This window comes from Triplophysa rosa, linkage group LG5 (genome assembly GCF_024868665.1).
Source record: "Triplophysa rosa linkage group LG5, Trosa_1v2, whole genome shotgun sequence".
Lineage (NCBI taxonomy): Eukaryota > Metazoa > Chordata > Actinopteri > Cypriniformes > Nemacheilidae > Triplophysa > Triplophysa rosa.
In genome coordinates this window covers 29945091-29965766 of record NC_079894.1, presented here as the reverse complement: position 1 = coordinate 29965766, position 20676 = coordinate 29945091, and the positions used below count along the sequence as shown (strand labels likewise).

Sequence of the window (20676 nt, the reverse complement as noted above, 5' to 3'; positions counted from 1 at the left end):
TTTGACAGGTCCAACCAATAAGAGTTCATCGTTTGATGTTGCATTTTCATAGGCCAGTCGTGGAAGCCTATTTCTGACATTTGCGCTCGCGCAGAAATTGCAAATCTCAAACTTGAACACAAAAACTGTGCACGTAAATTAACACTTGCGAGGGGAAGTAAACCCCTAGTCAAAGCAGATCGCTCGTGCATAGTATTGACTACATGCGCAACTACTCTATGTTGAAGTCATTTGGACATTTGGTGAAAGCGCTAGCTAATGCCAATGATTAGATAAACACTGGGGACAAATGCTTTTTTATTTGTACAGATTGTGGCATAAAATGTAAGTAAAAACATGTCTAATCTTTAGCATTAGCTAGCCCTTTCGCCAGCGGCCAAAATTTGGTACACATAATTGAAGTATTGTCCTGAACATACCTGTGAAGACAGCGCCACTTAGCATTCATGAGATATAATGCTTTTTATATAATTGCTTATAAATCTTGAACGCTTTGTCTGAAATTCACTTTCTGACGGTTATCATTTCTCCTGGTCCGTGCAGATTCCATTGATGCCTCATTTGTCATTTTCTAACATTCGGTTCATAACTTATTGTAAAGCATATGAAAAAGTTTACTGAGCGTTTACTATTATATGCAGGGGCGTCATGCCCAGCCGTGCATTAAGGAAGGAATAATTGATGACAGGACGTTCAATTGTTCTAAAGTTAATGCACACCCTGAGGTGGTAATGCGGCCACGACGCGAAGAGGACCACACCACTGGACATTGTTCAAATGTTTAATTTCAACATTTGTCATGTTATCGTCTTTAAAATGCAGTTGATGGTAGGACTACTTTCTTGTGCATCTCATTTCCGTCAGGGCAAATGGACTCGGAAGCTTGAGCCGCTGCTACGTGGTGTGTGTGAGAGAGAGAGAGACCACGCGCACACCTGTGTGTTTGCAGTAATGTGACAGTAAAGCCAGTGATAATAATATTATTTATTCCTCGTATTGTTTGCATCACAGCTGTAAAAAAATGACGCAAACTTTTGAAAGATTAGGTCAATCCAAATATATTTGTTATCAGTCATAAGCAGCTTGAAGAGGAAAACCAGCCAGTAGGCTATCAGTGTTTATTAATGATTTACTGAAAGTTAATGCATACCCATAGAACATCTGTCAATCAGATTGAAGCATTCAACAACCCCGGTTTAAATGCACACCTTCAAGCAAATCAGAATCCAGTTTCAAACAGACCATGGTATTATTATCATTGGTGGATGTAACTCAAACACAGAGCCGGAGCAGACAGACGCTTGTGAGTCTCTCACTCTTTCTCTTCCGATGAGCTGCATGTAAATTAGGCTTCTTGTTTACATTTTACATTTAGTGATGAAGCAGACGCTTTTATCCAAAGCATATTTCTGTATTTCTATTATGTATTTCTGAACTTGGACCGCTGTTTAAAGCTGTTGTTAAAGGGGTGGTGCAACATGCATTCTGACTTATTAAAGGTACGTACAGACCGGGACGTACCTTTTTTCGAGACATTTTTCGGCATACATACCCTAACGATTTTCACTGGCGATGAGCTGAGGGAATGTGCAAATTCACTCCTTGACAAAGATGGCGCTTAATGAAAAACAGAAACACCCCGGTACACAAGGTGGCGCTGCACAACTTTATGCTTCTGACACTCACTTGTCACACAGAAGAAGAATTCTTCTTGCTTCCTCTTCGTCAATGTGTGCTCGGCAATGTATGCTTGAGCGCCACCAAGTGGTGTTTTACTGTAACTTCAGCAGCTCTGGGCACGTGAACAAAAGCGCCAATCTCATTGGACGGCCAGTTTTTAACGCGGCGTGTCAAACCAAAAAAACGAGCCCGAAGGAGTTTTAAAAAGAATGCTGCTTTTACGCCTGGCGTTTTTCGCGTCAGTCTGCACACTCACATTGGCGCCCTTTGTTTAGTCACGAGGCGTTAAACGTCAATGATAAACACGCACGATTATCATCCCGGTGTGGACAAGCCCTTAGACTGTTAAATGTGCTGTCTTCTCATGCTTAACATCAACTTGTAAAAAAACAAGTTGGACGTATCGCATAGTATTTCTGTGCTCAAACCCCCCCGGGTTCGTATAGGTTTCTGAAAGTTTTTTCCCAACATGAAATTCCCTTACGTAACAACCTTTCTTAGTCCCTTATTGGATAATTTTCCTGGAAAAGCATGCCAGTGCATCAACCAGCGAGAGCACGCCCATCAATGCGTTTCATTCGTTGTACTGAAGTTCAGCTGTGTTTGTTAGTTCACTGCATTTGGTGATGAATGTTATATAAACGATGGCTATTACGCTGGATTTGGAGATGGTTTGAAACTGATAGATGAAGTGGTCCCAGCGCTAAATGATGCCAGTCATGAACCGCATATGGTGAGTGAAACTGAGTCAAATGTCTGTTTTGTTGGCAATCGGCACGTATGTGCGTCAAGTAAACAACACAAACTTCTAGTGAAAATGAACAGTTATGCAGGGAGAATGCGATGATGTATTGTGTGCTCGTGCTGTAAAACATGTTCTTTAGTGTTTGAATTATTAATAATACATTAGAATTGGAGGTGAATCTAATCATGAGGCAAGTTAAGATCCACAGCTCTGCTATTAATCTGAGTGTTTATTCATGTGTTTTCTATGGCGGTCATTGGGTGCTACTTGGAACAACTCATTTTTTTTAAAGGTGGTACTTGATCTGAAAAGTTTGAGAACCACTACTGTAGGTTAATGAAATCACAGAAAGTGACATAAGTACAAACTTACAAAAATAGTCCGACGATACCAGAGAAGACACCATTCATGTGCGTCAAAGTGATTTCTCTTATTTCACAGATTGTTTCTCTTCATCATGTGCTTCACTTTGAATAATAAAGGTACGCTCATGTAAAGAATCACTATTAAATGCAGGCTGGTCTGTCTATCTACTGCACACTGACTGATGTGTGTTTCAGCAGGGCCACTGTACTCTAATGCAGGTTGCAACATACTTTGCCACTTTGAATGATATAGGCCTGATCTGTGGAAAATAACAATTCAATGTGGGGTTAAGCTTGTTCGGGTGTGTTTGATTAGGGCTGAAGGAAAACTCTCCAGGACTGGGGTCACCACCCCTGCATCACATATTTGTGACATGAGCAGATATCAGGAGCTCCATTTTTAAAACACATTGCCTGTTTATTCATAACACACACGTAATGATTTGATTGATTGGAGTAATGTTAATCAATCAAACATCTGAATTCATATGAGGAGATACAACGATATGAGGAGATGAATGATACACATGACTCCAGGGCAGCATCAGTGGCCGTACGGCGAGTTGCAGTGGTCTCCATCATTCATCAGTTTGATGTATTCCTTCTGGTGATGGTAAAGCATCAGAAACACTTCATACTTCTTTCTGTAAAAGCTTTATAGAGACAAATATTAGTTACTACATGTAATACAATTTCACTACCAATCCTACACGTTACCTTACGTCAGTGGTTCTCAACTCTGGCCCGCGAGATCCATTTTCCTGCCGAGTTTAGCCCCAACTCTGATAAAACACCTGAAGAGGCTAATCATCAGTGACTTCAGGAACAGACGCGTTCAACTTAATGTTGGGCTGCGCAGATTGTTTGGCATATCGCATTAAAGTACCGCGGGAGCGATTCAAATGCGTACGGAGCAATCTGCTCTTGAATCGCTATCGCGGTACTTAAATGTCATACTTTGATAGATTTGCGCAGCGCCGCATTAAGTTGAACGCATCTATTCCTAAAGACGCTGATTAGCTTGTTCAGGTGTTTTATATCAGAGTTGTGGCTAAACTCGGCAGGAAAATGGATCTCGCGGGCCAGAGTTGAGAACCACTACCTTAAGTGTTAGCAATCCTACATGTTACCTAAAGTCTTACCAATCCTACAGGACTCCTAAAAAACGCATATCCAGGGTACCCAAAGTTAAAAAATCAATGGTCTCCTTCAAGTCAGTTTTATATTTCCATCAGATCTTTTTCCCAGGTAGGGGTGTTCGATTACAGGTTTTTTTGGAGTCGACTCTGATTCCCGACTCACATTGTTGGAGTCGATAGAATCGACTCTTCAACTTCATTTACTGTCATTCAAAACAGGGTCTTAAATGCTTTCACAAACACGATTTCGATGTGTGTCCAAACAACAGCTCGTGCAGTCATGCGCACAGACTCGCATTTAAGCATAGCAGCAGACGCTTATTCAAAACCACTTATACAGTTTCAACAGTTGTTCAGAGAAGTCCAGACTAGAGGAGGGACATAAGAAATATAAGAGTTTTTAAGAAGAAGAATTTGAGCATCCACTGTGATTGGATTAAAGGCGAAGAACGAGCGGGAAATATTCTATGCCCTTTTATAAGAGAGGTGTCGTTCTTTCTCTGATTACTGCAGTGTTTTGGATGGGATGTTAACCTGTACTGTCAGGCATGGAGCGGAGGGGTGACGTTTACCTTAAACATGATTGCTTTTTAAATGGTATTCGCTGCTTTGCACCAATTACAACTACTATTTAACCAGTTATAGCCTATGACAACATACAAATTATGCAGTCAAAAAGGAGTCGATTCCTGCCAAAAGACCAGGAAAGGACAGACCAAGACCTCCTGTTAATTACTTGCGGAAATGTGCTTTAGATATACAATGTGCATTATATCCCCAAACAAAAGGTATTATTATAGAATCCAGCATCTTACAGAATGATTGGCTCAAAGAAATGCAATGTTTTGAAATAAATATTAAAATCGGGGTAACATAACAATAACATTGATTGATGTCGTCAATGCAATTTAAAAAGTCTGTGAAAAACAATATTAAATGTGTTTTGAGTTTGTCACATCATAGAAAAATGTGTTCTTTACCACCCAGCCAAATTTCTACGATAAACAAGCCGGCAGGTAAATAACGTAAGTTATCAAAATCTTGAAAAAACAAGCAGTATTTTCTGCTCTCAAACGCTGGGGCGGTGTCCACTGTCAGTGATGAAGCCACACCCACTTGAGGGAAAGCTGTTGTACTGCCAACCATAGACATATACTTTATATATTAACTAGACGCCTCATTGTCCGCTGGATTGTACGTCAACGCCGCCGCCATATTGGTGAGGGCAAAAGCCGACTATAAAGACATACGAGTGAATGGTGGAGCTGCAGTTGTCTGGATAAAAACACAACATCGTTTTCATTTCTCAACTAATTTCAATACTTCTCTATTTACGTTGAGTACAGAAACGTTTTGACTCCAGTTAAAGATGGTTAGACTTGAAAATGTATTTATTGTCATATGGAGCTGTTAAAACTCAGGCTTGTCAAGCAATCGTTTAGGCTTAATAATTGTGTACACATCGCTATTGTTAAATAATTTAAGGCAGATTAAATGCACATTATCAGAACACAGCTCGTTCACTTTAAAATCCTGGGAAAAATCTAAACAATTCATCTTTACTAATTGCTTGACAAGCCTATTTATATGATACTGCTATTTCATACTTACAATACACGGCAGTGTTATTTGATTTACTTTATTACACGGCTCATTTGAATGCTTGATTCTGATTGGCCAGTCGTGAAATTCCAAGGGTTGTTCTTTTCAAATAACAACCGCTCAAAACTAGTAACATCCTGTAACCCGGATGCTGCAAATCATTTTGAGAGGGGCAGTTTAATATTACACAAAAATGAATTATAAATATGTCTTTTAATAACATATATGACATTAAATTTACAAATGATTCAAACAATTTGCCTGTTCGTGACGTTTGAACGTCGTTTCTTACTTTAAAACCGAAACTAAACGGCTTTTCCTCGCGGAAGGTCTGCATTCGGTAAAAATGAGCTAATAAAATATTTCTAATTCACATTTTATGTCCATTTTTTTCTCATGTGGCAAGTAGTCGTGTAATAAGCGGGATAATGTTCAGGCAGCCGGCTGTTATCACAGAAATAAGCCCCTTCAGTGAGATAGAAGACCCTTCGCTTCACGTCCTGATCACACGGTCTCATTTCTGCGATAACAACCGGCTGCCTGGACATTATCCCTTACCTATCACATACATCATGTTTTACTGCTGTAACGGGTTTACCGGATAAATAAAAGAACATCTTTTATTTTTTTATCGTCAAAAATGACTACAGAAAAAGCCATTTCCACAGTGAAACTTTTTAATATAACACATACATTAAACTATATTACCTTGGGTGTTTTGTTCGATGACTGAAATAAATCTCAGAAACAATCTCTAGGCTACATGTCTGTTTTATTCTCGACTACTATAATGTGGTTATTTATTCTGTTGCTTGTCTTGTCTACAACATATCACTGAACATGGTGCCATCTAGTGGATTCTCACGAATAACAGCCACAAATAATGGATTTCACATTTCCTTATGACAACCATTCATTTTAAAGTAGCTATAATCGAGACACGAAGCAACTAGAAACTTGGTAAAGTTGTACTCTATACGTATATCATAAACCATTGATATGTTAAATATGTTAAGAAATGTAAACGTGATTGTGCTTTTAATGCCGAAAAAGCGCAGCTCTCCCATTGTTGCCCTCACCAATATGGCGGCGCCATTGACGTATCACAGCAGCGGAGCAAAGCGGCCCTGGCGGCGTCTAGTTATATATATATATATATATATATGTCTATGCTGCCAACAATGTTGGCGGGACAGGAGGAGGATTAGTCGATTCAGCCCCATTCACCAGTAACAGCGGATTATCAGTGAATCCCAGCCGTCTCTGATGAAAGTTTGTGAAACTATCCGTTGTAAAATGGTGATCTTTAGCACTCTGTCACAAAATGAATCCACCACTATTATTAACCTACAGTCAAAATGTCATCTGACAGCAATTACAACCTTATTTTGAGGTACTGACAGAAATTAAAGTTCCTCTATGAAGATATTTCAGTAGCAAAACTTGAGAGCGTGTAGATTTTAATTTGTGAACTTGTAAAGTAAGTAGTTGTACCTGTACACTAAAATGTACACTCACAGCCCCAATGTGAAAACTTGTAAAATAAAAAACTGAAGTTGAATGTTGAGATTAGCACTCGTGGACAAAACTCACAAATCTGTCTTCTGAATGCTTAGAACGGCATTTGATGACGTCACGCGGCTGAGCCACACCGCCCCCTAATGGCAGGAAAAACCACAATGAAAGGATCTAGCAAATAATAGTTTAAATAAAACAGTTTTCAACTAAAGCGAAACCATCACACTTATGTATGCTATCATGTATAACTATTCCATGAATTATACTATCATAATATCATTCCGTAATGTATTTTAATGATATCATTCTGTATACTATTGATAATCCGTTGTGTACTATGGTTGGTTTAAAAATATAATGACAGGATGACTACATTTTCCATTATGTATACTATAATGTTCATTGATATACTATATAAAAATGTACATTTACACAGTTCAACATTATGATTCTATAGCCTAACCCTTGAGAATTATTATTGCTTTAGTTATAATGTTACCAATATTATATTAATATTTTAAAAAACACGTTCCTAGTAGTATAATATAAATGTAAATTAAATTCAGTGAGCAATGTATTATTGACCATTATTGCACTTTTAAGCTGTTTCTACTTTTTTATATTTTTTTGTTATTTTCAATAAAGGGAAAATGAACAGAAATTGTATGCAGGACTGAGCAATGCCACCATATACAGTATTGGGGTTGTGGGTTTACCTGGAAGTTTCTTTTCTCATGGAAGGTTTGGATTTTTAACAGATGAGCTTAAACATATTTAATCAATATTTAGTGTACAATTATTTTCTCATGTGATAATTACTAGCCGCAGGATAATGCATCCAGTCGGTTGTTATCGCAGAATAAACCCCTTCAGTGTTATACAAGAACTGATTCTGATCATTCTGATATAGGAGCCTTACACAATGACCGGTTTTTCTGTTTTTAATTTTGATCATTATCGTCAGCGAACTTGGTTAGGTTGTTAATTAGGTTGCTAATTTATACATCACCCTTATCAGATTCAAGATCTTTATTGTCATACAGTATGTACCTGTAAAAAAATTATATTTTGCAGATGGGGTAGAAAAGCAATAAATAGATAATAAAGGACAAACATAGAACAAAGATATACTGCCGTAAATATAAAAGAGAATAAAATAGAAAAGTTAATTTATAGTAAAAAAAAGTGGCTGTAAGTAGTATTTTTGTTAAGGAAAATGTATTTATTGATTTAGAGTTTCATCTTAAAGTAAATACTGTATTAGTGATTTAAAAACTCATTTCATTGTGTTTTTTCCCGCCATTAGGGGGCGGTGTAGCTCAGCCGCGTGACGTCATCAAATGCCGTTCTTTCTCTCGCCTCTGAGCTTTCAAGTCATAGTTGCCAAGTCCGCTTATAATACGCGACCTTGGGCTTCTTTTTCTGTCAAGTCGCGTTAAAAAATCACTTGTTGCGGGTTGCGGGTTTTGGGGCTTATTTTAAAAAATATGCTTGCTTGTTCTGAACCTGACAAGCAACTTCGTTTCTTTACATCTATGGTCACTGTTTTGTTCAATCCATTAACACTGTCTGCTCGAAGGTAGGCGTTTTGTACTGCGCATTTTTGTATGAGGCAGCGCACAACATCACAGCACTGCGAGAGCTATTTGAAAGCATACAGAGACGTCTACTGTCGCATCACTCTCGCGGTACTATGATGTCACGCGCCGATTGGTCTGCGCGGCGCCGCAGGAGGTCACCCAACAGATCGAAGCACGTAAAACAACATAGAGAAGCCAAGAATGCTACAGTGGTTTGAAACTGCAGTGACAGGTTTGAGAGGTTGTAGATGCCTATTTGTGGTTGCAATTCAAATCTGAATCTAGGAAAACGTGTAAATATGTGCTATGCATTTGTATCTGCCAATGTATTTTAGTAAATGCCAGTTTACATGTTTGTGACTATTTTTCTGCAACTTCAAATTTAGAAGACAGATTTGTGAGTTTTGTCCACGAGTGCAAATCTCAACATTCAACTTCAGTTTTTTATTTGACAAGTTTTCACATTGGGGCTGTGAGTGTACATTTTAGTGTACAGGTACAAATACTTACTTTACAAGTTCACAAATTAAAATCTACATGCTCTCAAGTTTTGCTACTAAAATATCTTCATATTCAGATGAGACGCTTATAACTTATAAACGGCTTTTACGAAAATAAATAATAATTATTATTACATGAATTATATTATACAGCACTGGTGGCAACCGGTCTTTTACAGGTATAATGAGTGAAGATGTGAGCTTCTCGGAGACTTTGCTGAGGTGAAGAATGCTAAAACATGACAGCGCTTTAATGCTATTGTTTGGGCTCGTGAGAGCAGCTGTATATGGTGGCATTGTCTATCCTGTGGGTGTCCTCTTGAAGGTGTGCGTTAAAATGTGTTTGTAAGAAATACGGTAAAACTAGGCTCTCTGCCAGAGGAATCTGTGGAAATATGAAAGAGAGGTGGAATCCAGTATGGATGAGAGGGCCATAACATTTAGCGCACACCTTCAGGAGGACACCCACAGGACGGACAGGATGCTGACACTACCTTCAAAGGGACAAGTTCCTTCCCCGGAGCGGTAGGCTGGCGGCGACTATGTGACACTGTCACACATGACACATGTTTTAACTGCTCAATGTATCTTATGGATTTCTGTATTTTATACTATAATATATTTCACATGTTGTCTTAGACATTTTATTCCTCTTAATGTTTTATGAGTGCATGGCTTTAATTTGACCTGGTTTGTCTGGAGCGATTCTAAAGGAGGCATCATGGCACAAGTGGTTAGCTTAGCTTAGCTCAAACCAATGATTGCTGGAGTCTGAAGGGTTCTCTATTGAGCACTTGCCATTCCAGACACATTTCAAGGATTGTGGATTATCACCTTATTGGATTTTTAACACACTTGGACTTTTAAGATTGTTTTACGGTGTGGTCTTAATATTATCCATGCTTTTAACCGTCTTAGTTTTAGTGTGTTGTTTCAGTCTAATGTGAATATTGTAAATACTCATATCATTTATATCACTTTTCTTTCTCATCCTTTTAACTGATCTAATCTCACACAGTCTCATCTGACCCCATTTGAACTGGTGTAACACTTGATAAAGCAGATCGTTACAAAGGTACAAGTTAATGTTTATTTTTCGTTTTTTCTATCATCATTTTAGACAATTTCAAGGATAAAAGATGTTTTTTATTGATTCGGTAAAACAGTCATAGCAGTCAAACATTTGTGTGATATGGATACAGCCGTGCATTGTAAACAGTAAATTGCCAGAACTGTAATAGCCGCCCCGTTGATTTACGATCCAGCGGACAGTGAGGTGTCTAAGTGTTTCTTATGTATCCTACAACCTTAAAAATTTCTCCATCATCATTACATTTAAGAAGCCCAGGAGAATGAAGGATTTGTTTGACATGTGCCAAATCCCCTTTGCTGAAGTTCATTCAAATGAGCTGTGATTCAAACACCAGAATGATTTGATTCTTACCTTTCTAGCTCAGGATTAGGTCTGACAACATGCCCTATTCTGCTCATGTTCCTCATTGCTTCCTAGAAAAGCACCAGATAGTATTTCCTGAAAGTATGACTGATGACCTCATGAATCAATGATGATAAAAACCTGTGAGATGCAGGGCGGTATGTAGTGTACCTGAATGGAGCTGTAGTCAGATGATGCACAGGCTCCTAAAACTGCAGCTCCGACCAGCACAGGCTCCCTTTCTTCTGACAAAACAACAGGCAAACCTGTACAGAACATCATCATCATCATCTCAAATCAACACAAACACACAGTGGGCATTTAAAAATGTGTAAAAATGTTTGTTTGTATGTTGTCAACAACACAGATCTACCTCACACGTGAACATAAATCACATCATTCGCCCTAATGTCTTCTCTTTTCATCTGTCTTTATAGTTTCATCGTTTTAGGATTTTTGGTGAAATGTTTGAAAAGTGTGCTTGCTGGAAGGCAATGCCACATTCATTCATGTATTCGTATGTGTGACAGCACATTTGTGAAGTGTTTTCTTTACGTTCTTCAGAAGAGAAACTGCTGAATCTGGTTTGTGTTAGCGACGCTCCCAGCACAAATGAAGGGGTGTAAGTGTCATACCCGTGACGTTGGCATGTAACTGCACGAGCAGCGTGTTCTTGCTCAGCCCCCCGCAGAGGAACAGGGTCGTGATATCATGTCCTGCCTCTCTCATGGCATCTATAATGTGTCTTGTGCCAAGCTTCATGCAACAGAGAGAGAGACAAACGATGAAAACGTTGGCAGCGTTGTCGTAGACAAACATCTGATCAGATATCTAGTTTGTCTTACAGCGATAGCCTGCAGTGTGGCTAGGTACAGCAGGGCCAAGTCATCCAAAGTCTGTGACAGAGTGAGTCCGACAACCTGAACCCCAAAAAAAACTTATTTTCAAACAACTTTCATCAGGATAGTCCTGCAAAGCCACAACTGAGAGCCTATGTGAAACCAAACAGAAGAGAAAAGGATTTGTTATGATAAGAACACAGCGGCCATCACCGTGCCCCTGGACGTCTGGTCGGCCAGTGGTGAGCGGTTGCCATGGAAATCAGGCCAGACGTGCAGGCCGGCGGTCAGCTGCTCCAGGTGTGTTGGACCTCTGGTCATGTTCTCCAGACGGACATTCAGACAGGAGTAAACGTTCTTCCCGCTGCGGAGACGGAGAAGTGTTGAGAGACCACACGCAGCAGAATCACTGAGATTTCACATGACAAACTGCAAACCTCTTGTCAGCCAGTGCTTTTAACTGCGTGTACGCCACGTGTCCTTTCACCACATGCTCCACCTGCTCGTCAAATAACCCATTGTTAGGAAACCATCGCACGCACTACATCATGCCATAGGTTCACATGCTTGCATGAAAGCTTTTGCTTCAAAAGAAGTCTATCCTAATAGCACACTTGTATACAGTATACACCTCCTTTCTGTAAGGGGGATGTTTGAGGCAAGGAATTGTGGGATGGCAATCACGGCATCGCTGTAATTACTGCATTAGAGACAAACATGTTTCTGGAGAGAGATATGATTTTTTGACATCATTGGACTAACCAGTCGCCCAGTGGCGCTCTGACCTCCCTCATTCAGCCACAGATCCGGCACCATGGCAGACAGATACGGACCCCAGACCCCTGGAACAAACAGCGCCCGCTCGCTAACCTACAAAACACAGCGCTTCACAATCACACTTTCACACGTCTGCACACCTTCTCTCTCATCACACCGCAGTCAAGCTTACAGCCATGTGACATGAGGACGTGCCACATATAACAGCCATACGGGATGTGATCGGCTGGTTTTCACACGGCAGGTGGTGACCGCTCACGTCGGATCCCATCACCCCTAAACGAGAGATAATGAAGTGAAGGCACGCAGACTCGTCAACAAACTCTGGGAATGGTGTGCGGTGTACCTAAACCTCCTGCGTGAGCATCTATGAGCGAAGCCCCGACTGCCGTGCCCGGTTTCAAACCTAAATCTGCGGCAGACTCGGCGGTGAGACGTCCTATCAGACTGCCTGGACGACCTGTCTCCGCCCCTTTAAATGAATCAGCACGAGCATCAGTTCAAGCAGGCAAAGGATCACTTACTGAGCCACACGACTTATGATATGAATGAGCCCATGCTAAATGTGGCCGGAGGCTTTCGATCTTACAAAGGTCCACTATTAAGTTCTAAGCCATTACGGACCGCTAGACTGTTGGTGGCCGTTTGTTGAGTCAGCGAGTTGAACACACTAGAATAAGACATGGCTACATCTCTGACCTTTTCCAAACGGGAATGCTCCAGTCCATATTCTGTGTCAACCCACCTCACGTTTGCCCGTTTTCTTAGCTTACCTATTCTGGAATAATTGTTCTCCACCAGGTCCTCCAGTCCAGCGGCAGTCCAGAAGGTGTCGTTCCAGCCGTCTGACGGGGAATAGGTCCATTTACACACTACAGTACACAAAGACCTGCATCAGGAGATCAGGGTGAGCCGGGGGCTTTACTGCACAATGGTATTCATTTAACAATCCGGATGAGAGCGAATCGCACGTAACCTCACAAAAGAGTCACCCATGAAACATGGAAACAATGATTTCAATCGGCACAAATTCAAATAGGCAGTTCAACAAATGTACAATTTGGAGAACTTCTTGACAGGTTTTGTGAAAAGACAAACCTCCTCACCTTGCTAAGGACCCCGTGGCTTTCCATGACAGAAAGTCTGGAAGATCGAAGAAATGTGCCGTTTCCTTCCAGCACGTTTCCCTCAGATTCTAGTCCAAAAGAAAAGACAGGATCACACAGGGGACGCACACAGTCTGCAGTACCTCTCGGTGACGCGTCCCACCTCTTTGAGCCACAGTAATTTGGGTGGCTGCATTTCCGGTGACATCACCCCTCCAACTCTCTGAAGGACTTCATGTTTCGTGGCTGTGATTCGAGAGGCTTGTTCGGCAGCCCGATGATCCATCCACATCACCACATTCCTTTCTCTGATTCCTGCAAAACTGAAACTCGATCAGACATTAGTGTTACAGGGAACGTCTGGACTGCAGTCTACAACAAAAATGGCCTCGTCACCAGTTTGATTGACAGCCACAGGCTGAAAGTCTCGGTCCAGAGCCACTAAAGAGCACGTGGCATCAAATCCAATTCCTCTTACAGAGTCCACATCAATGCCCCGAGTTACTTTCTGAAAAAACAACAACAACATGCATACAGTCTGTTTAATGGAGAAATGGTTTGTGTACCACCACACAAACATGTTTCATGGTTTGGACAAGCAGGCAGTCCAGCGATGCGGTTTTAGAGAAGTGTTTAGTTTGAAGTTGTGAGTGACCTTCACAGCCGTGCAGCATTTGCTCCAGATGTCTGCGGATGACTGCTCGTAATGATCCGCACACGGTTCCCACACGTGAAGGCTTTCCTCTGACGTGTGTGTGACGTGACCGTCCCGTGTGACCAGAGCCGCCCGTACACTGCCCGTACCCACATCCACTCCAATATAAGCAGAACCGCTCATTTCTCTTGCACACACATTACAAACACATTACTTCACGAAGTGAGTTGTTTTACATCAAGAAAACAAAGCTACGTTTTCTACAGTCGAATGCAAACACAACCATAAGTCATTTAAAAACATAATGAAATAAACTATATTGTCAATGATCGACAACACATCGTGGGAGGGTTTGCTCACTGCCTTTTAAGCTATAAGAATTAGTGATGGGCGCTTTCCAAACAGGCTTCATGAAGCTTCGAAACCCGTATCGATTCAGTGCTTCGAAGTGCGTGTCAAACTGGCTAAGTCACGTGATTTTTAGCAAACGAGGCTTCCTTACTTTATTGTTTCAAAACTCGACGACACTTCGCCACTAGGGGGTGTTGATCTGAAAGTTAACTCACAAACCAGTGTCTATAACTGATTTAACTGTAAATACAAAAATAACCATGTTTGTAGTGATCTATGGACAGTCATCATCTCGGGATAAGTATCACTTAATGTGAAATTAGATTTTACTAAACAAATAGAGCCATATGTTGTGTTATTGATGTAAATAAATAATGTATGTCAAATGCCAAATTATCCAACAAATAAGACGAGTGCAGTAAAAAGTCAATGGTCAGTTATAGCCTATGGGACCATTTTGAGAACAGCCTTGTGAGGTGTGTGATGGCAAATCGTACCACTTATCGATGTTGAAACACATGCACTCCTACCTCCTTCATTTATTGGATGGGCATAGGTGTAGCCAAAACATCTGCTGTTCTTAAGGACACTAAAAACTCGAAATAAAAAAAAAACATAATAAAGAAACACTATTGTAATAAATCCTAGAATGATGTGAAGACGCTTCAACCAGGATTCGAAGACTCGACGACAGCACGCCAGTCAACATCACTAACCACTCCCCCACCCCACTGTGTAAATCACTAGTCATTTGTGCGTGTTGCTCTAGGACGCTTACATTACTTAGTTAATTCTATTATTTAGAGTCTAAATCGTTGTTATATAAGCGTCTTCGAGCAACACGCGCAAATGGCCACTAGGTGTCACCGTGGAGACGGGTGTCGGAATGGTTCGAAGCCTCGACACGATACGGCTCATTTGATTCAACTGTTTCAGTGATTTTTCACGAAGCCTCGCTCTGCCCACCACTAATAAGAATACAAACTATTACACAGAAAACGATCAGTATGACTGTATGTTTAATTGCCAAGCAAAGTTAACGATTGTAAGAGAAAGACTGTATATCAATAACAATAATTCACTTGACAAAAAAGCTGCGCGTGTGTTTAACGTTACCTGCGTGTGTATGAGCCAGCAAACACGACGTCGCGCGATCTTCAAAACCACTGAAGGCACCGCGAGAGAGAAGCGCGTTCCTCTGGTGCTTTGATGATGTCATAGAATAGATAGAACACGCCTCCTGTTTTCAAGCAGGCAGCTGCTGGAAAAGGTTAGAAAATGATATTAATATACTATATAATATCGCTATTGTACTGCATTTTTGTTTATCAAATTAGCCTGTTGACACGATTCTTTTTTATTGTGTCATGGGTTTATATGTGGTGTGTAAATCGTGAACACAGGGTTTCTCTCAGAAATCAATCAATGGTTTACATATAAACAGCTGACACGCCGAACCGCTGTAGGAGAAAGTTCAACAGTCATACTGAGAACTAAACATCTCACAATGAAACTGAGCAACTTTTAAAGTAGGCCACCGTTTGCCATTTTACTTCACTATATGTGAACGTGTTCAGGTCTAACACTTTCACTCACACACTGAGAAGCAGTGGCGTAACTTTGTTTTGAAAAGTGGTGGGGACAAAGACGACACAAACAATACTTTAATAAATTGTTTCTGCAATAACTCGTTGGGAATATTCTTGGACGTCACAAGCGCGAAACATGTAGGTGACTCCTCCAGAAAACAGTATTAAAACTGCACCGCTTTATATGGCTTCAGTGGCGTAACGTTAGTGCGATAGACGCGTGACAAGTAATATTGACACTGACGTGAAGCAGGTTCGAATCCGCTGATCTCACTATTCTAAATTTTCACATCACATATCTGCTTCCATTTGTTTTTAAACTATATCATGTTTTCATCAATATATAATTTAAAGCATGTTTTACTTTATTATATGTAAGGATGGCTGTTGGGTCCGTGTATCATCTGATCATTTGATTATTCCATTCAATATAACAAACGGAAAAAGAAAAAAACTGTCGATATTTCGTTTTTCCGTTTTTCTGTATGCACAAAAAAAAACGATGTTTTTCTTCTTATTTCAGCTTTAAAAGGGAAATCCAATAAATAAATAAACCAAAACGAAACAACGACCCTAATTATAGTTTTTTCATTTTTGGGTGAATTCCCAGGGTCTTCCGCGCGCGCACGCTTTGCGCATGCGCAATGTACAGCGGCTTACCGGGATCAAGTGCATGCGAACTTGCGAAGCTCGAAATGGAAATGGATGCATTTGCATATGCTTTGTTTGTACTTTTCACTCCCACTAAAAGAGTCACACTGAGAGAGGAGGACATGACGGTGGAAAATATTTCAAATATATATATTGAACAATGCCTAACGTTCACATACAATACTTTCCAGAGCTTACAGTCGAAGTTTGTTAGCATTATTGCTTTTAATATGTGACATTTAAGTAAACGATTAAGTAGCCACAGCTGGCTTGCAGCAGCAAAGGTGTAAATCCATAAATTACTTTACCTCACTCAACCGAGTTCATTAGGTTCCCCCAGATAAAACTACTGTCCTGCTATAGAGTAATTCATAAAAGATGTTCAGTTTGTGTTGAAACTGTGTGGTTTTTGTGTAGGCTAGTCATTTGCACTATTACATTACATCAGTTTTAGCTAAATTAACCAAGTAAACTGCCAAATGATTGTGGTCATGTGCCTATGTCTACGTAGGCAATCATTTCCATTATGCAGATTTTTTTGCATTAGGCTACTGCTTTTAGGTAACATGCCAGAGCCTGTACCTCACGGAGGGACCATAATAATGTTGCAGTGTTCCCCAGAGAGCATGGCCTCTTTTCCGACATTTCGTGATATGGTCATATTATTAATAAACATTTGATGAATATGAAACATGTACAGCTCGAGTGAAGCCATTGTAAATGATAACTGATCGATCGCGAGATTCGTGAAGAGCTCTAGGCGCGCTGCCGCGCTCACACAGTGCGCCTGCGCGCGCAGAAATCCGTGCAAAATCACCCAAAAATGAGAAAAACTGTAATTAGGGTCGTTATTTCGTTTTGGTTTATTTATTTATTGGATTTCCCGTTTCAAGCTGAAATAAGAAGAAAAACATCGTTTTTTATTTTTGTGCATACAGAAAAACGAAATATCGACTGTTTTTTTTCTTTTTCCGTTTGTTATTGAATGGAATAATCAAATGATCAGATGATACACGGACCCTGTTGCCGTACGTAATTAAACGTATTAATTCGTGATGAAACAAAAACTACTGAAACGAATGTGTGTTTTCCCCATGTTAAAAATTTGGTGTTTGACAACCCCCTGCTAATAAGGACAAGCATTCAAGTATACAGGGGAAATTGCCTGATAGGCTACAAATATACAACAAACTTTCTAAATTTTGTTTTGAACTCATGAAACTACAAAGTTGTGACTTTTTACATTTATTGGAGTTTTCTATCAAGTATCAAAATGTAATTAATCTTGCAATAGGCGATAGCAACCGCATGTCGAGAACAATAAGGACGAATATATAGCACCAAAGTGCAATTAAGCGCAAAATGTTTGGTACATGTATGACTTGAACAGCCATTTAAAAATATTTTCATCATTTTATTAAAAATAAATACCTTTACAATCTGATATGTGATAGGGAAAAAGTTCAGCAAACAGCAGTCGCGAACCCACGACGACATGAAGCAGGTAACACTTGCTTTGCGCTCTACGCTACCGAAGCAATTAATCTTCTTCTGCCTTTCTTACAGTTTGTCTATTCCAATCTGAAACTGATGGGCGGAGTTAGTATAAATAGCCTCTGCTTACAAAGCGGGCTACTTGCAGGGTAAATAGACGCTCCGTATTTTTTATTTCTTACATGAGTGGTGGGGACAAAACTGACTTTGGCAAAAAGTGGTGGGGACATGACCCACCCATCCACCCTCAAATTACGCCTATGCTGAGAAGCCACACATAACCCTGTGTTGTTGTGTTATTATATCAAACGCACGCTGTTAACATTTACTGCTTTCAAACATTGCGCTTGAGTCCCTTCCTTATCTGCCCTACTGACAATATATATGATTAAACAACACTAATGCAAATAATGGGTATATACGAATAAACACATGGTGAAGTATTGTGTCACATTAAATGTAATACATAATTGAGTTTAACAAGTGAATTATTAAGGGTAGCCCTCATGTTTCTCGACATTTTTATTATTATTATTTTCTTTATTGTCAATAATAGATATACAGAAGAACACCGTGGTAGTTGACACATTTTCACTGTTAGACCTTACCAGCTGTTTTTACAGTAATAAACTGTCAACATTGTCCCTGCGACATTATCACTAAATTTTCGGTATACACCAAACAGTATAATATAATACTCAGGGTTTTTCCTGGCTCAAAATGAGGCGGAGGTGGTGTCATCCTGAAATGATCTTGTACACACACACGCAGGTCTACCGTACCTTTAAGTGGCTTAACCAAAGTGACTTTGAGTTTGACAAATTAAAAGTTCTAATAAAATTAGATAAAAATGACAATTATTAAGTTATATAAAACATTACTTTTATTCAACCAAACAGAAATGTTTTTTTATCAAATAAAGCTTTTTTATCATTTTCAACTAACTTTTCAGCCCATAATAGCCAACTGAATTAACCAGTCTTTCAAAATGAGCAAAGCTCATTCACATCTTGCATTCTCTGTGGTTCACTTTAAATGATTCAAGGATCTCTTATATTCGCTAGTGACTGAAAAGTTCAATAGTTTAAATGAATCGGTTCAAATGAGTCATTCGTGTGCGAGTCGTTCTGAACGCAATGTGCGTTCATACTGGAGAACTCGCTGTGTACAGTATACGCTGATTCAACGACATTAAATAAAGACATTACAATGATGTACGTCATGTTAATTTAAGACATTTCAAGAAATTAAACGTACTTGGATGCAAAACAAACAGCCAGCTCTTGTTCTGTAACTCTTTTTAGCGCCTCAGTGTGCTGATAACGAAACAGCGCCTCCGCTGTGGCGTAATGCCGCAACTGCAGTTACAAATGACAGTCTGATAAATGCACGCAGCATTTCTTGTGAAGACTCACAACATAATTTTGGCGAGAGCCTGAGGCGGCACGACATTTGACGGAGGCGGCCGCCTCCAATTTCTCTATGCAGGAAAAACCCTGCATATTATTTAAAGAAAGGCAGAAGCCCAGAACATACAGTAAATGCAAAGCGCTTTGGCTTTGTGGATTAGAAAATCCTGTCATCCTTTTTTGATGCGCTTTCCGTTCACATAGGCTCTTCGGCATTTCTTTACATAATACGCTTTATTAAGGTATACTGAATTTCATCTTAATGGATGAAGCCACATTTAGCGTTTTGGAATGTTGCAGAAACCAGAGTTTGTTCACATTGTCGAGAAAACTGAGCTCTGTGTCCCGCACACAATGAAGCTGATGCGACTGCTTTAAGAAGCGCACTGATGGCGAGGACATGCATGGAGCGCATGCGCTTAATAGCAGATCTGGCAAATGTAGGTTTGCATTCCTCCTTTTTTAGCCCCCATGGTACTCTTCCACCCTTGAACAAATAAACATTTAAATGTGCTTATAATACCGTGCTTTAACGGTAAATTAGAGCTAATGGCTATATAAAGTGACTGGTGCATACACGTTTGAAATGATAAGCTGCGACAACGCCTTCTAATCGAATAACGAATAGTCGACTATAAGGGGGCAGTCCTAAATATAACAGCAGTTGCCAAAAAAAGCCACAATAATCCTGCAAAACTGCTGTCTGTCCATCCTGACGGATGACAATTTTGAGCATAATCCCGGAAGATAAACAGTTGCACATTGACCAATTAAAGGAGAGTTTACTCGCACGTGACTTGGTTCGGTCCGTTTGCAAATATTGCCTTGTGAATGCGAACCGTACCCAGATGAAATTGCAACCCCCGGTTTCAGAACAAAGCAATTGATCTACAGGTGTGAAAACCCCTTAACTTCGTTATCTAATGCCTTCTTGTGTGGAAATTGTGTGTTGTGTTAATCTTACATTAGAAGTAGGAAAATTTACAAAACATATCAACGAGTTTTTGTATCAACGGAAGAACAGAATGTGTCAAATATTATACAGAGAAAAAACTTGAGAAGGAATTTGAAGAGAAATGTAAAAAGTTAGATTGGAATGAGATTTTGTTAACAAATCATTTGGACGTTGCTTTTGAGTCTTTAATGGCCACTATTAATACGGTTAAATGTGAATGTAGCAAGAAGATTACGTGCACTAGGAAGAAACAGAATTTGCCTTGTATAGAAGTTAATGAAACAGA

General features: G+C 39.9%; 1 protein-coding gene across 5 annotated transcripts; it reads right to left on the bottom strand.

Annotated features, from left to right (window-relative positions):
* Positions 1-3187: 3187 nt before the first annotated feature.
* fggy (FGGY carbohydrate kinase domain containing) lies at positions 3188-15539 on the bottom strand. Of its 5 annotated transcripts, none has more exons than XM_057333796.1 (17): positions 15409-15539; positions 13942-14126; positions 13683-13794; positions 13450-13601; positions 13287-13375; positions 12954-13069; positions 12527-12652; positions 12353-12456; positions 12166-12273; positions 11841-11902; positions 11617-11767; positions 11410-11484; positions 11200-11320; positions 10736-10830; positions 10574-10635; positions 7125-7189; positions 3329-3443 (listed from the first exon to the last, which is right to left on the bottom strand). In XM_057333796.1, exons 1-16 carry the CDS (start codon positions 15509-15511, stop codon positions 7165-7167), a joined length of 1686 nt encoding a protein of 561 aa, XP_057189779.1. In that variant the 5' UTR covers positions 15512-15539; the 3' UTR covers positions 3329-3443; positions 7125-7164. The 5 variants fall into 5 exon arrangements, 4 of the variants coding, with proteins under 4 accessions (XP_057189778.1, XP_057189782.1, XP_057189779.1 ...); XR_008962966.1 differs by having other exon boundaries at positions 3395-3443; positions 10574-10660; XM_057333795.1 differs by lacking the exon at positions 7125-7189 and having other exon boundaries at positions 3188-3443.
* Between the last annotated feature and the right edge of the window lie 5137 nt (positions 15540-20676).

Coding starts and splice junctions, on each gene's coding strand:
- fggy (XM_057333795.1), bottom strand. CDS start 15,511: ATGACATCATCAAAGCACCAGAGGAACGCGCTTCTCTCTCGCGGTGCC. Junction 11,768..11,840: donor AAAGCACTGGCTGACAAGAG/GTTTGCAGTTTG, acceptor CCGTCTCCGCAG/CGGGAAGAACGTTTACTCCT. Junction 11,321..11,409: donor CCACACTGCAGGCTATCGCT/GTAAGACAAACT, acceptor TGTTGCATGAAG/CTTGGCACAAGACACATTAT.